Genomic DNA, 14,652 nt, shown 5'->3' on the forward strand with positions numbered 1-14,652 from the left:
CCGCCAGGGAGTTCCCTGGATTGCTCACATTTTGTGGCTGTTATGAATAATACTTCTGTGAACATTTGTGTTCAAGTTTTTGTGTAAACACATGATTTCAGTTCTCTAGGTTATGCCTAGGAGTAGAATTACTGGGTTATATGGTAGTTCTCTGTTTAACTATTTGAGGAACTGCCAAACTGGTTTTCAAAGCGGTCAAGCTATTTCATGTTCTCACCAGCAATACATGAGGGTTCCAATTTCTCCACATCTTTACCAATACTTGTTACTGTCCTTTTTTACAATTATTATGTCCATCCTAATGAGTGTGAAGTAGAATTTCATTGTGGTTTTGATTTCATTTTTCTAATGACTAATAATGTTGAGCATCTTTTCATGTGCTTATAGACCATTTGTGTATCTCCTTTGGGGTGTTTTATTTTTTAAGATGAAAAGGAGGGTCTCAGTACTTGAAGTCTGAGGTTAGAAATGTCTAAAAAATAATATAGGGAAGCATAGTTAAAGGATTCCATACCTACTTTTCTTTTTCTTCCTAGTGGTTTTTCCCCATAGCTAAATTTTTTAAAGTTGTGATTTAGGCCTATAGTCTGAAATCCAGCATAAAAGCTTTATTTGTGCTACAAGATTCTAAGCATTGGCAGTGACCAGAAGGTGCTAGTTTGTTTCAAAGATACTTGAATGTTACATTAGAACATTATATTGAGTATTGCTGAGTATATTTTTTGCTTCAATCATGATGTTTAAAGATCTGAAATTAGAAATTTCTTGTTATTCTAATACATTCTAACGTGGATAAAAAGAGTTCTTGACAGCACAGACCTGGAATTAATTTTCTAACTACGTTACCAGTTTACTATGAAGGATTGAAGGATTTAAATTTTATCATCTTCAGAGCTATTCTTGTGGTGAATTTTGAGGTTAATTTTACTTTTAAAACTGTGTGTAAAAGACTCTAGTTTAGTATAGGTTGAGGGTTAACCTGAAGTTTAAAAAAGGAATGATTTTCTTTGTTTGTCTAATAGAATAATCCTCCTCTGAAATCACGGAGCTTCTCACTTGCATCTAGTGGTAATTCTCCTATATTCCAGAGGAGACCCAGTCAAAATGCCATTTCCTTTTTTAATGTTGGACATTCCAAACTACAATCAGTGAACAAAAGAACTAACTTACCTCCAGACCATCTTGTGGAAGTCAGAGAAGTAAGTATGAATTGAAATCAAGTTAAAATGCATAAAATAATCATAACTGCTTGGTTTTGACACACAAAAATTTAAAATCCTGTGTCTTCTGGGGCCCTCAATGTTTAAGTCTTAAAGAGTCCCTGATTCTTTAGGAGTCCTAAGTTTCCTCAAGTCTGTCAACTAGGTTCTGTGTACACTGTCATCTTTCAAAAGTCTGCATCTTTCATTTCTTAAGTAAGAGTACAGACTCCTTTAATGTAAAATTTATGATCAAAAGGGTTATTAAGCCTAGTGGGAAGACTATATGGTCAAGCAACTGACTGTTTTCTTTAACTGGTACATGTAAACAGAGAATTCCACACACACACAAAAATAGAATAGTTAAATCCTTGATGTTGCCTTTTCTCACCATTTTCTTCATTCTCTTTCAAACTGAGTACCAAATAATTCTAGTTAATAAAGAATGCAGTTGTTAGGTTCTTAATAATCTGGGTGTATTTTACTGAGTTAATTTTGGTAGAGCTTATAAATATCTGTGTAGTGAATTGTGAAAATAATATTATAAATCACACCCAAATGATTTAAGGCAGGAAGCTGGGGAGGATGTTCCCTCTATCAAGTTATTTTGGTTTGTATTTATAGATGAAGAAATTGAGATTTAAAGAGATGAAGTAACATCCTTGAGATAAACAAACAATAGCTTTGACTCACTTTCTAGTCCTGTTATAAATAAGTGACAATTATAAATACCTTTTTTCATAAAACAATACATTTTTAGTATTTATATTGATGATATTCAATCTGTTGATAAATATTGGTGTTTGTGTCTTAAGGAAATCAAGGTACTGATATATTAATCTACAGTGAAGGAAAAGGAAATATTAAAAATGGTTAAGATAAGGGATAGAATAAAGAAAAATATATAGGGGCAGACTTGTATCATAGTGTGTTCCTTAACCCTTAAAAATTAGGCTGCCATGAAATTTTTGGAAATCTTTGATCATGGCTAGTGATGGGAGCTTGAGGGTTCTTCAGAGATGCTGATAATGTTCTGTTTCTTGATCTGGGTGTTGGTTACATGGGTGTGTTTGGTTTATGAAAATTCATCAAAGCCTATATACTTGTGAGAAGTGTACTTTTCTATCTGTAATACTGTATATCAGTATATATATACTTCAGTAAAAAGTTCAAAACAAGCAAAACTCATGTAGTTGAAGTTGTCATGAATTTTGGTGCACATTTTCACGGAAAAGGAACCTTTTTGTATTTGAGATTTTAGCTGTCTGTGGAGACCTCTGCTTGGCTGTGCTTGGATCTTTAGGACCTGCTGTACTGAGACTATTGTCATATCTCAGCTTCTCTTCTACTGTGATGACTTTAATCACCCACGCTTCTCTTTCTTGCTCTAATGGTTCTTTTGTTATTCTCACACTCAGGGGTAATTTCTTACAGTACCCACACTATAATGTTCTGTGATTTTAAATATACCTTTCATATCATTGTGATAGCATGTTAATGTTTAGCATGTAACTCTGACACTTGTATGTAGAGAGTGTGTGTCCCCAAAGTTTCACAACTACCTCTTTAGGAAGGACAGGTATTTACTTACAGAACTGACTAATTTAATGGCAGCTTTCCTGAATTATGGCTCCAGTAATTATCCTAGGATTTGAGGGTTGACCATTGTTTGGCAATCTCTGTGCCCATGCCACATACAAAAAAAAAAAAGTTTTAGCTGAGTGTCTGTGTTTTCACTAGGTTGATGTTTTTGCTTTTAAGAACTCAACAGGTCAAATTATAAAATTATAACTCTATTAGGAACGTTCTGTATTCCAATGGAATAATTCTATTTGTGAGAAAATAGTGCATTTGGAGAGTTTATACCATTTTTTGTCCTTCAGACAAAATTTTTAAATTTTTTAATAAATTTATTTATTTATTTTTGGCTGCGTTGGGTCTTTGTTGCTGTGCACGGGCTTTCTCTAGTTGCAGCGAGTGGAGGCTACTCTTTGTTGCGTTGCGTGGGCTTCTCATTGCGGTGGCTTCTCTTGTTGTGGAGCACAACTCTAGGTGCGTGGGCTTCAGTAGTTGTGGCATTCGGGCTCAGTATTTGTGGCTTGCGGGCTCTAGAGTGCAGGCTCAGTAGTTGTGGCACACGGGCTTAGTTGCTCCGCAGCATGTGGGATCTTCCCGGACCAGGGATGGAACCCATGTCCCCTGCGTTGGCAGGTGGATTCTTAATCACTGGGCCACCAGGGAAGTCCAAGAACACTTTTTAAATGCTTACTTTGGACTAATTTTAAATTTACAGAGAAGTTGCAAAAGTAGTACTGGGTTTCTATATATCCCCCACCTAACTTTTTGTAATGTTACCATCTTTCATAACATAGTATCAAAACCAGGAAATTATATAGATACAATACTGTTAACTATAATCTTTATTCAAATTTTAACAGTTTTTCCACTGACATTCTTTTTCTGTTTTGGGATCCTGTCCTAAAATGTTGCATTTAGTTGTTGTTATTACTACTTAGTCTCCTTCTGTCTGTAATTGTTTCTCAGTCTTTCCTTATCCTTCATGACCTTGACACCTATGAAGATCCAGTTATATTTATTTAATGTTCCCAAATTTGCATTTATCTGATGTTTTCTTAGTATTTGAGTGAGATTATACATTTTTGGGAAAAATACCCTAGAAGATATGTATCCTTAGTACCTATATCAAGGAGTTCATGATGTCAGTATGTTGTATTACTAGTGATGTTGGCCTTGGTCACTTGGTTAGGGTAGCTTCTACTGGATTTCTCCACTGTAAAGTTGCTGTCTTTCCCTCTGTAGTTAATAAATATCTTGGGGAGTTACTTTGAGACTATGCAGATCCTTTTTCTCTTCAAAGACATTGAGAAAACTTTTGATACCACGCTGACCTATGGTTCCAGGTAAGAGTTCTCAAGCTTTTTGTGGTCTTGGGATCCCTTTCAGTCTTAAAAATGATTGAGGACCTCAAAGAGCTTTTGTTTTACATGGGTTAAATTTACCAATATTTAACTTATTAGAAATTAAAACAGGTATTTTATTTATTATTTTTTTATTAGTTATCTATACATAAAAACAGGTATTTCAAAAATACTTGTTTTAAAATTTTATTTTAAATGTTAAATGTTTTATTTTAAAATAAAAATTAATAAATTCATACATGTTAATATAAATAACATATTTTTATGTCAAACAACTATTTTTTCCCAAAAAAACAAAATAATTGCTCTTAATTTATTGCCATATGTAGTTTTGATTGAAATATATGAAAAAAAATTTGGCCTCACACAGATACGTGGTTGGAAAAAAGAGGAATATTTTAATAGCTTTTTAAGATAATTGTGGCTATTCTTCTCTGATATGCCACCAAAACTTGACAGTGGCAGTTTCTTAAGTGTTAGATGCAGTGTGGAATCAAATATATATCAGTGAACTTTTCATATTCTGTTTCATGAAAATACATTGGTTCATCTTGCACTTTGAATGGATCTTTAACCTATGCACAATTTTGTAACACTACGCATTAGTCATTTGGAAAATATTAGTTCAGAGTTATGCAGGTCTTACAGATGTTGGTATACAATATCAAAAATTCACATTCATTAAGATCCCCACTAATCTCATCAGAAAAGGCTTTTAGTGTGGGAAACCTGTCAAGCTCATGGTAACTGACATAGGTTTTCCAAGATTGTAATTTCATTTTAAAGCTCAGATTTTATAATTGGCCACAAATACTGTCAGTTGTTTTTCTTGAAGTGGCAAGTCATTTTGTTTAATTTGAGGTGTCTACCACATACCCCCAAGCCTGAAGAGCCATAGTTTCTAACAGTCATTATTTATGTCAAGGAGGAACATCCCTGTGTTTCTCCTCTTTTCTACTGCAACACCCTACACTTCTGTCCTCCGGCCACCAAATGTATGGAGGCTTCCTCCACACTAAGCAGTTCTCTGACCCTCTGCAGACTCCACCTAGGTGTTCTACAATTCAATTCAGTTCTGACACTATTTGAGATAGTATCTGCCCCCACTTCAGATGCTATTCGCCAGTCCAGGTTGTCACCTGTGTTTGTAACCCCACCTATAGATGGGAGGTTTCCATTACCCCTTCTTCAGGTTGGGTCATTTGCTAAAACAGCTCACAGAACTTGGGAAAACAGTTTACTTACTATATTACCAGTATATTATAAAGGACTGTAACTCAGGAACAGCCAGAGGAGGAGATACGTAGGGCAAGATATTGGGGAGGGGATGCAGAGCTTCCATGCCCTCTCTGGTTGCACACCCTCCCAGCACCTCCATGTGTTCACCAACCAGAAGCTCTCTGAACCTCCTCCTTATGGGTTTTTATGGAGGCTTTATTATTTAGACATGATTGACTCCATCACTGGCCATTGGTGATTAATTCAACCTCAGCCCCTCTCTCCTCCCTAGAGGTTGGGGGGTAGGGCTGAAAGTTCCAACCCTTTAATCTACAGGGTTGAGTCCCCTGGCAATCAGCCCCCATCGAGGGATTCTGCAAAAATCACTCCATTAACTCTACTGTGGTTGAAAGCGGTTTGTTATGAATAACAATGGACACATTTCACCTTTATGCTCTGAAGCTATTACAGGAAACCAAATATTGTAACAGAAGATGCCCCTATGCTCTGATCACTTAGGAAATTACAGCGGTTTTAAGAGCTGTGTGCCAGGAAGAGGTGGGATTCTTTCATGTCAGAATGGTGATCTGTGGAAAAAACAGCTAGTTCAGCTTGCAGCTCAGTCTCACAAGTGCTTTTCCTTAGGCAACCACAGTACTTTGGTATGCAGCAGAAGTGCACTTGTTTTGATATGCAACGGAAGTGTACTTCTCATTTTTCATATAGACTATTAAAAAATGTGTACTCTAGAGTCAAGATATAGTAAAACTAATAATTTTTTTTTTTTTTTTTTTTTTTTTTTTTGCGGCACGCGGGCCTCTCACTGTTGTGGCCTCTCCCATTGCGGAGCACAGGCTCCGGACGCGCAGGCTCAGCGGCCATGGCTCATGGGCCCAGCCGCTCCGCGGCATGTGGGATCCTCCCGGACCGGGGCACGAACCCGCGTCCCCTGCATCGGCAGGCGGACTCTCAACCACTGTGCCACCAGGGAAGCCCAAAACTAATAATTTTTACTAATTTTTCAAGAACATTCTTAAGTAAAACTGGCTCCCCCCCGCTCCCCGCCACCCCTTAAGTGCATGGAAGTGAAGAATACAATGACTAGTACTGTTGATGATGATGACACTGCCTTCATTCTAACTAAGACACCATCAGTTTTACCCACCATTGCTTTCACACCATCAGTGCAAATGCCACGAAGTGAAAAAGGCAAATTAATTTCCTAAAATTATTGTGAAAATAGTTTTGACTCCATAGACCGCCCGAAAAGAGTCCGACAAGAATCTGCAGAGCACTGTTTGAGATGCTGTTCTAGAGTGATCCAGCTCCAGGAGGTTGTAATGCAAAGATATAATTCAAAGTGAGTTTGAAAGGAGTATTTTAATCAAAGTCCATGGGTAAGTCCGGCAATAGTTAAAGTAACAGTTGGCAAAAGCAACTGACTATTGAGAATAGAGTCATATTGTGCTTGAACATAGATTTATTACTAAAGTGTTAAAGTGATCTATTTTAGTATGTCCTGCTTATTATTAGTACAGTTTATCAATCACGCCATTAATCAGTGCGTGCTTCATGCTGGTACTGTGCTGTACCCTGGGAGGGGCTAACATGACCAGTCTAGTAAGGGAGACAGACATTTAAAATACAAGCAATAAAATCATGATTCTCATCTGGTTTTCAGACAAACTAGATGCCACTTAAGTGATGTACACTATCACCATATTTGCCATATCTAGCTACAAAACACTGGTTAAGCAAGTTTTCAGCTTTCCTGATGGTTTTTCTTTCTTGAGGAACTGGTTTCATACTGTCAGGAACAATCACTGAAACAGCTTCACACAATCAGTTCTCTTTCATTGTAAATACATGATCAACTCATTTGTTCGCTTTGGAAAGAACCATAACCAAATTTTAACATTTGCGCTATAATTATAATTTAAAGTTTATTTTTTCTAGTCGAGAACATCACTTTCTTAGGCATCTTTTTTTTTTTTTTTTTTTTTTTTTTTATGCGTTACGCGGGCCTCTCACTGTTGTGGCCTCTCCCGTTGCGGAGGACAGGCTCCGGACGCGCAGGCTCAGCGGCCATGGCTCACGGGCCCAGCCGCTCCGCGGCATGTGGGATCTTCCCAGACCGGGGCACGAACCCGTGTCCCCTGCATCGGCAGGCGGACTCTCAACCACTGCGCCACCAGGGAAGCCCTTTCTTAGGCATCTTGACTTCTAACATCAGCACTAGCAAGTGGCTTTTTTGGGCCATTTGCACAAGGAAACACTTTCTTCTCTTAAGTGTTATGTTGTGATAGCTGATTATTTATGTTGTCAGTATTCTGCTTATGATTTTTCCTTTATTAAACTTTTATTGGCTTATAACATAATATAGAAAAGTATACAGATAATAAGTGTACATCTTTTCCTTTTTCCTTTATGCTCTTTGGAGAGTGTAGTCAAGTGAACAGGTGTTTTTAATTTAAATGTCCAGTTTTTCAAATGTTTTTCTTATGGTGAGAATAAGAAGTTATATTCTCTAAGTTCAAGAAAGAAAGAGAGGGGACATCCCTGGTGGCACAGTGGTTAAGAATCTGCCTGGGGCTTCCCTGGTGGTGCAGTGGTTGAGAGTCCGCCTGCCAATGCAGGGGACACAGCTTCGTGCCCCGGTCCGGGAAGATCGCACATGCTGCGGAGCGGCTAGGCCCATGAGCCATGGCCACTGAGCCTGCACGTCCGGAGCCTGTGCTCCGCAACGGGAGAGGCCACAACAGCGAGAGGCCCATGTACCGCAACAAAAATAAATAAATAAAAGAATCTGCCTACCAATGCAGGGGACACGGGTTCAGTCCCTGGTCCAGGAAGATCCTACATGCTGCAGAGCAACTAAGCCTGTGCACCACAACTACTGAGCCCGCGTGCCACAACTACTGATGCCCGCACGCCTAGAGCCTGTGCTCCACAACAAGAGAAGCCATCGCAATGAGAAGCCCACACACTGCAATGAAGAGTAGCCCCCGCTCACCACAACTAGAGAAAGCCCACACGCAGCAACGAGGACCCAACACGGCCATAAATAAATAAATAAATAAATAAATAATTTTAAAAAAAGAAAGAAAGAGAAAAACAGCCTCTTGTTCGGCTCTAGATTGAAGCTCTTAGCAAGTAACGTGGAGCCTGTTTAACCAGCTCAATTCAGTCATTAACAGCCCTGTTTTAGTATACTTACTTCTGAATGTTAATCCCTAAAGGCCATACTTCCTCCACTCTGTTACTTTTGTTTTTAAAGTCAACTCATCCTTGAATGTTGTAATTCCCCAAAAAATCTGTATAAGATTAGCTCTTTGATTTGTTCTGGAAGAACAGTTCTTCCTTGCCTGGAAAGTAATAAATTCAGTTTGGTTTCAGATATAGTTGAGCAGTATTTTTTTCCCTCAGCAATACTAGCTCTTACTGTGACTTTTTTAAGAAATCTGACAAGTGTAAAAGTTAGTATTTGCTCATAACATTGCTAGAAGCAGAGGGGAAGAGCAATTATATTAAAGACCCCTAGACCAGTGAGATATACAAAAGAGGCATAATACAAACTTCCCATTTCTTTTTTTTTTTTTTTTTTTTCCTGTACGCGGGCCTCTCACTGTCGCGGCCTCTTCCGTTGTGGAGCACAGGCTCCGGACACGCAGGCTCAGCGGCCATGGCTCACGGGCCCAGCCGCTCCGCGGCATGTGGGATCTTCCCGGACCGGGGCACGAACCCGTGTCCCCCGCATCGGCAGGCGGACTCTCAACCACTGTGCCACCAGGGAAGCCCCAAACTTCCCATTTCTAATTACATACCAAGAAGTTCTTTTAGAATGAAGAAATAGGGTAAGTATGTAATTTGGTCTTCAAACTGGAACAGGTTTAGATATAATTACAGCGGACTCTAAGCATAAACCAGGACTGTCTCTAGAAATTTGGAGCTTATGCCTCAACTAATTATAGAATTTTGTCTACAGTTTCTTATCTGGCTTTCTGCTCTGTTTAATTAGCCATAGAAGTTCTTTTCATTAGACCAGAGGTAAACCTAATGGATCTGTTTGACCCCCTTCCCTTGATCTTCATCCCAGTTCTTAATTAACCTTCTAAGCATGTATCCATGTATAAAAGAACCTGACACACAAGTGTGCATCTTGTAATTTTCATGTAACTACCTCCTGGATCAAAAAATTAAATATTACCAACACCCTAGAAGACCCTCTCATGCCTCTCCATCATTACGCCCTCCTCACTATCCTGACTTCTAATACCATAGATTTATTTTGCCCATTTTTGTAATTTCTAAAACTGGAATCAAAAAGTATGTGCTCATGGCACAGGGAGATCAGCTCGGTGCTTTGTGACCACCTGGAGGGGTGGGATGGGGAGGGTGGGAGGGAGGGAGATGCAAGAGGGAAGAGATATGGGAACATATGTATATGTATAGCTGATTCACTTTGTTATAAAGCAGAAACTAGCACACCATTGTAAGGCAATTGTACTCCAATAAATGATGAAGATGAAAAATAAAGATGAAAAAAAAGATGAAAAAAAAAGTGTGTGCTCCTTTGGGTATGGCTTCTTTTTAGTCAGCATATGTTGGAGATTTACTTACGTATTGAGTATAGCATTTCCTTTCTTTTCACTGCTGCACGGTATTTATTATATGGATATACTTTAATATTTTTAATTCGTTCCAGTGTTGATAGACATTTGAGTTGATGAACATATATACATACATATCTGTTGGTTATGTAACTAAGAATGTTGGATCATGGATTATATTTATTTAGCTCTATATATTTAACTCTAGTAGATATTACCAAACTGTTTTCCAAAGTGTTTGTACTTATTCTTAATTTTGGATTATTGGGAGTTAGTCTTAGCATTTATATACAAAAACATTTACACACACACAAACAGTCCCCAACTTACGATAGTTCAATGTATGATTTTTTGACTTTACAATGGTGCGAAAGTGATACACATTCGGTAGAAACCAGTCTTTGAATTTTGATCGTTTCTTGGGCTAGTGATGTGTGGTACGATATTGTCTCCTGATGCTAGGCAGCAAGCCACAGCTCTCAGTCAGCCACGTGATCATGAGGGTAAATAACTAATACACTTGTAACCTTCCTGTACCCATACAGCCATTCGTTTTTCACTTTCAGCACAATAGTCAATAAATTAAATGAGATATTGAAGACTTTATTATAAAATAGGCTTTATGTTAGATGATTTTGCCCAACTGTAGACTAATGTAAAAGTTCTGAGCATACTTAAGGTAGGCTAGGCTAGGCTAAGCTATGATGTTCTGTAGGTTAAGTGTATTAAATGTATTTTTGACTTAAGATATTTTCAACTTATGATATTTTCAACTTAATAATGGGTTTATTGGCGTGTAACGCCATTGTAAGTGGAGGAAGATCTGTATAGATACCTTCATACCCACACTTTTCATTTAATAACCCTTTTTTCTGGTAAGGGTGACTGTTTGATCCAGTATTATGCATGTGTTTTCAGGGGCTGTTTCATGTATGACACACTTAATTTGCTTGGTAGGATCATTTCGCATCTCTCTTTCACTAGCCCTCCAATGAACTGTATTAAAAATTGTCTGGAACAAAGTCTCTGAAATCTAAAGGAGTCTCTCCACTATAGAGTTTCTTTGTGAGTTAAAATAATTTCCAAAGGGTGGACAATCTGAGAACCTTCTGCTCACAATTGAAAATAATTAAGCATAATAAATTCCGGGGTTTTGTTTGTTTGTTTTGCCGCACCATGTGGCAGCATGCGGGGTCTTAGTTCCCCCACCAGGGATCAAACCTGAACCCCCTGCAGTGGGAGCATGGAATCGTAACCACTGGACCACCAGGGAAGCCCCTAAATTCAGTTTTCATTTTTAAAAATTGGGTTGCTCATCGTCATTGTTATTCCACTGACTCTGTTAGGAGCTGTATAGATAGGCCTCCTAATCAAAAAGCGTATTGAACTCTTTTAACTTGAAAAGCTTATATCCAGTATTTGCTTAAAATCAACCTAATGGGACCAGAAAAGCAGAAGCATGTAAACTATCATGATTTCACTGTAGGTTCAAATTGAGCCTGTCCAGATGTGCTGTGAATAAAGTGGTTGAGAGCCCAGACTGGGAATTATTTTTACTTTGGAGTGAAATATCTAATGCTGCTATGAAAAATGATCTGGAATGTTCTTTCTGATGACTTATATAAATGTATACTGTTAAAGAAATTTATATAAAGATGGAAGTCTTTTGATCTTTGTTTCTGCCAAAGAAAAAGTGTAGCTGCCAACAAAAGTTACCGTCTTTTGAGAAGCACTATTAAATGCTTATTGAGAATAGCCAAACAAATTGAAAATAGATTTCTAGGCATAATATGCCCTAAAAATGGCAACTGTATGTTTACATGTTATACAGAATATTGTTATTAAAATGGCAACTGTATGTATACATGTTACACAGAAATTGAGTGGGACACACAGAATTGTTGTTTTCCTTAGATGATGTCTCATGCTGAAGGACAACAAAGAGACTTAATTAGAGGAATTGAATGCCTTCCTGCTTCTGGCCATCTTAGTTCCTTGGACCAGGATCTCTTAATGCTCAAGGCTACTTCCATGGCAACTATGAACTGCTTAAACGACTGCTTTCATATTCTCCAGTTGCAACATGCATCACATCAGAAGGGCTCATTGCCTTCAGGTAAGTTATTGCTTAAAGATAGGACTTAACATTGCAGGTCAAAACATGGAAAGGACCAACTGTATCCTTTGTAATTCTACTCCAGAAAATCTTAATCAAAACGAAACAAATAGAAAACCAGCAAGCCTCTTGGGTTTTTAATTATCACTAATGTTATATAAAGTCTTTTTAACTGTGTCCTTTTTCAAATCTAAAACCATTTTAGGTCTCGTATAATTACATATCCCTTTAGAAACTTCAAACTCAACATGTCAAAAACTGAACTCAAAACTCACGTCTTCTATATTTCTGTTAAAGTTGGTGGCATCACTCTCGACGATCAAAGTAGAAACGTTGGAATGATTCCTTGAGTTTTGCTTTAGTCCACTATTCATTATTTCCATACTGAGATATATATATATTAAAGTCTAGAACTTCCCTGGTGGCACAGTGGTTAAGAATCCACCTGCCAATGCAGGGGACACAGGTTTGAGCCCTGGTCCGGGAAGATCCCACATGCCGCGGAGCAGCTAAGGCTGTGTGCCACAACTACTGAGCCTGCGCTCTAGAGCCTGTGAGACACAACTACTGAAGCCCTCACGCCTAGAGCCCATGCTCTGCAACAAGAGAAACCACCGCAGTGAGAAGCCTGCGCACAGCAACGAAGACCCAACGCAGCCCAAAATAAATAAATAATTAAAAAAATAAAGTCTATCAGTCACCTTTCAGTTTGAAAAATAAGATGTACATCTAGTATTTGAGAGCACCTATTTGTTGAAATTAATTTACTGGGGAAAAGAATGTTATTTCATGGTATAACAAAAAATGAGTTTTTCTATTAAATGAGATGAATAAGCTCATCATTTAAAAAATTGCGATATAATTGACATATAACATTGTGTAAGTATAAAATGTTGATTTAATACATTTATATATTTGTGTACCACCAAAGTGTTAGCTAATGCCTCAATCACATCGCATAATTGTTATTTATTTCTTCCTTTTTTTCCTTGGCCATGTCGTGAAGCTTGCGGGACCTTAGTTTCCCAGGGCTGGGCAGTAAAAGTGCCAAGTTCTAACCACTGGACCACCAGGGAATTTCCTGTCATTTCTTTTTTGTAGTGAGAACATTTAGGATCTAGTCTCTTAGCAGCTTTGAAATATTTAATATAGTATTGTTGACTACATTCTCTGTGCTGTGCATTAGATCTCCAGGACTTATTCATCTTCTAGTTGCAGGTTTGTACCCTTTTAACAACATCTCCCCAACTCCCCCACTCCCATCACATTGTATTAATAGTAGTAACTTAGTATTTCCCAATACTCATTGTTTTCTTATCCAAGGAACTCCCCCTGCTTGTGGAAGAAAGATATTTTAGGAAGATGTTGAGACTTTGTGCAGGAAAAAGTTTACCAAGTCAGATCTTGATATGGATAGGGTATGAATCCCATCCTCATGTGTGCCTAAATTCAGTATTTCAAGCTAACAATAACAAGCTAATGGCAATTGTAGATATAGGTCAGGGCAGTATTACAGAGGCCAATAAGTTACGTATGTTCCACTTAAGGAACTCATGGTCCACTTGGGGAAGAAATGTAAATAGTTAACTATAATATGTAAAGTGCCACTTACAATGGGCACAAAGTACTGTGGGAAAACATGTGAATGGACTAATACTTCTGGTAGAAAAAAAGTCTGGGAAAGGCACAGAAAAGCTAAGAAAACCAATTAGTTCAGGAGTGGGAGGTAGGGGAGAGGGCATTCCAAAGAGATAGAAAAGCCTAAATTGTGCATTGTGAGCATGGACTGTTGTCTTAGAGGAATTATAAGTAGTCCAATATAAATGTTCTCCTGTTATAAAGCACTCATTATAAAAAATTTAGAAACTACCATGCAACTGAAAGAAAAATCATATGTTATCTTACCAAGCAGAAGTTGCCCCCGTGAATATATTAGTACATTCCCCACCAGGCTTTTCTTTCTTTCTTTTTAATTTTTGTTTTACCTCATAGTTGTTTGAAGATAGGTGTTTGTAAAATAGATAACCAACAAGGATATATTGTATAGCACAGGGAATTATAGCCATTATCTTATAATGACTCTTAATGGAGTATAAGCTATAAAAATACTGAATCACTATGCTGTACACCTGAAACTAATATAATATTGTAAATCAACTATACTTCAGTTAAAAAAAAAATACTTGATTAATTAAATACTGTGTAATTTTAAAAATTCTTAGAATTTCATTTGTGTAGTTTAAATTAATAGTCTTATTTTTTAAATGATTGCTTTGTGATTAATGAAGCATGCCCAATATAAATTTGTATTTTTTTAATTAAAAATGCGAAACACACTGTAAACTTTATAGAAGTGTTTGAAGTAAAAGGTATTCTCCCATATCACTATTTTTTGGAGCACAGATTTATGGGTATTTGAGAGAATTAACTAATACTGGTATTTCTCACCATAAATTGTCATATTTTCCAAATTAAGTAGGTAGAAATTTATTCTTGTCAGTTGAGAATGAAGATAAAACTGTGAAGAAAAAAAACTGAATTACCTTCCCACTCAAATTTTGAAATGATCC

At 37.5% G+C, this 14,652-nt stretch overlaps 1 protein-coding gene across 1 annotated transcript in view; it reads left to right on the forward strand.

The window, feature by feature from the left end:
* OSBPL11 (oxysterol binding protein like 11) overlaps positions 1 to 14,652 on the forward strand; it is a 96,761-nt gene that overhangs the window by 30,317 nt on the left and 51,792 nt on the right. The window contains exons 5-6 of the mRNA XM_032631164.1: positions 1,023 to 1,199; positions 11,881 to 12,082. Of these exons, the coding sequence (XP_032487055.1) occupies positions 1,023 to 1,199; positions 11,881 to 12,082 (379 nt within the window). The remainder of the gene's footprint in view (positions 1 to 1,022; positions 1,200 to 11,880; positions 12,083 to 14,652) is intronic.

Source organism: Phocoena sinus, chromosome 4 (genome assembly GCF_008692025.1).
Source record: "Phocoena sinus isolate mPhoSin1 chromosome 4, mPhoSin1.pri, whole genome shotgun sequence".
NCBI lineage: Eukaryota > Metazoa > Chordata > Mammalia > Artiodactyla > Phocoenidae > Phocoena > Phocoena sinus.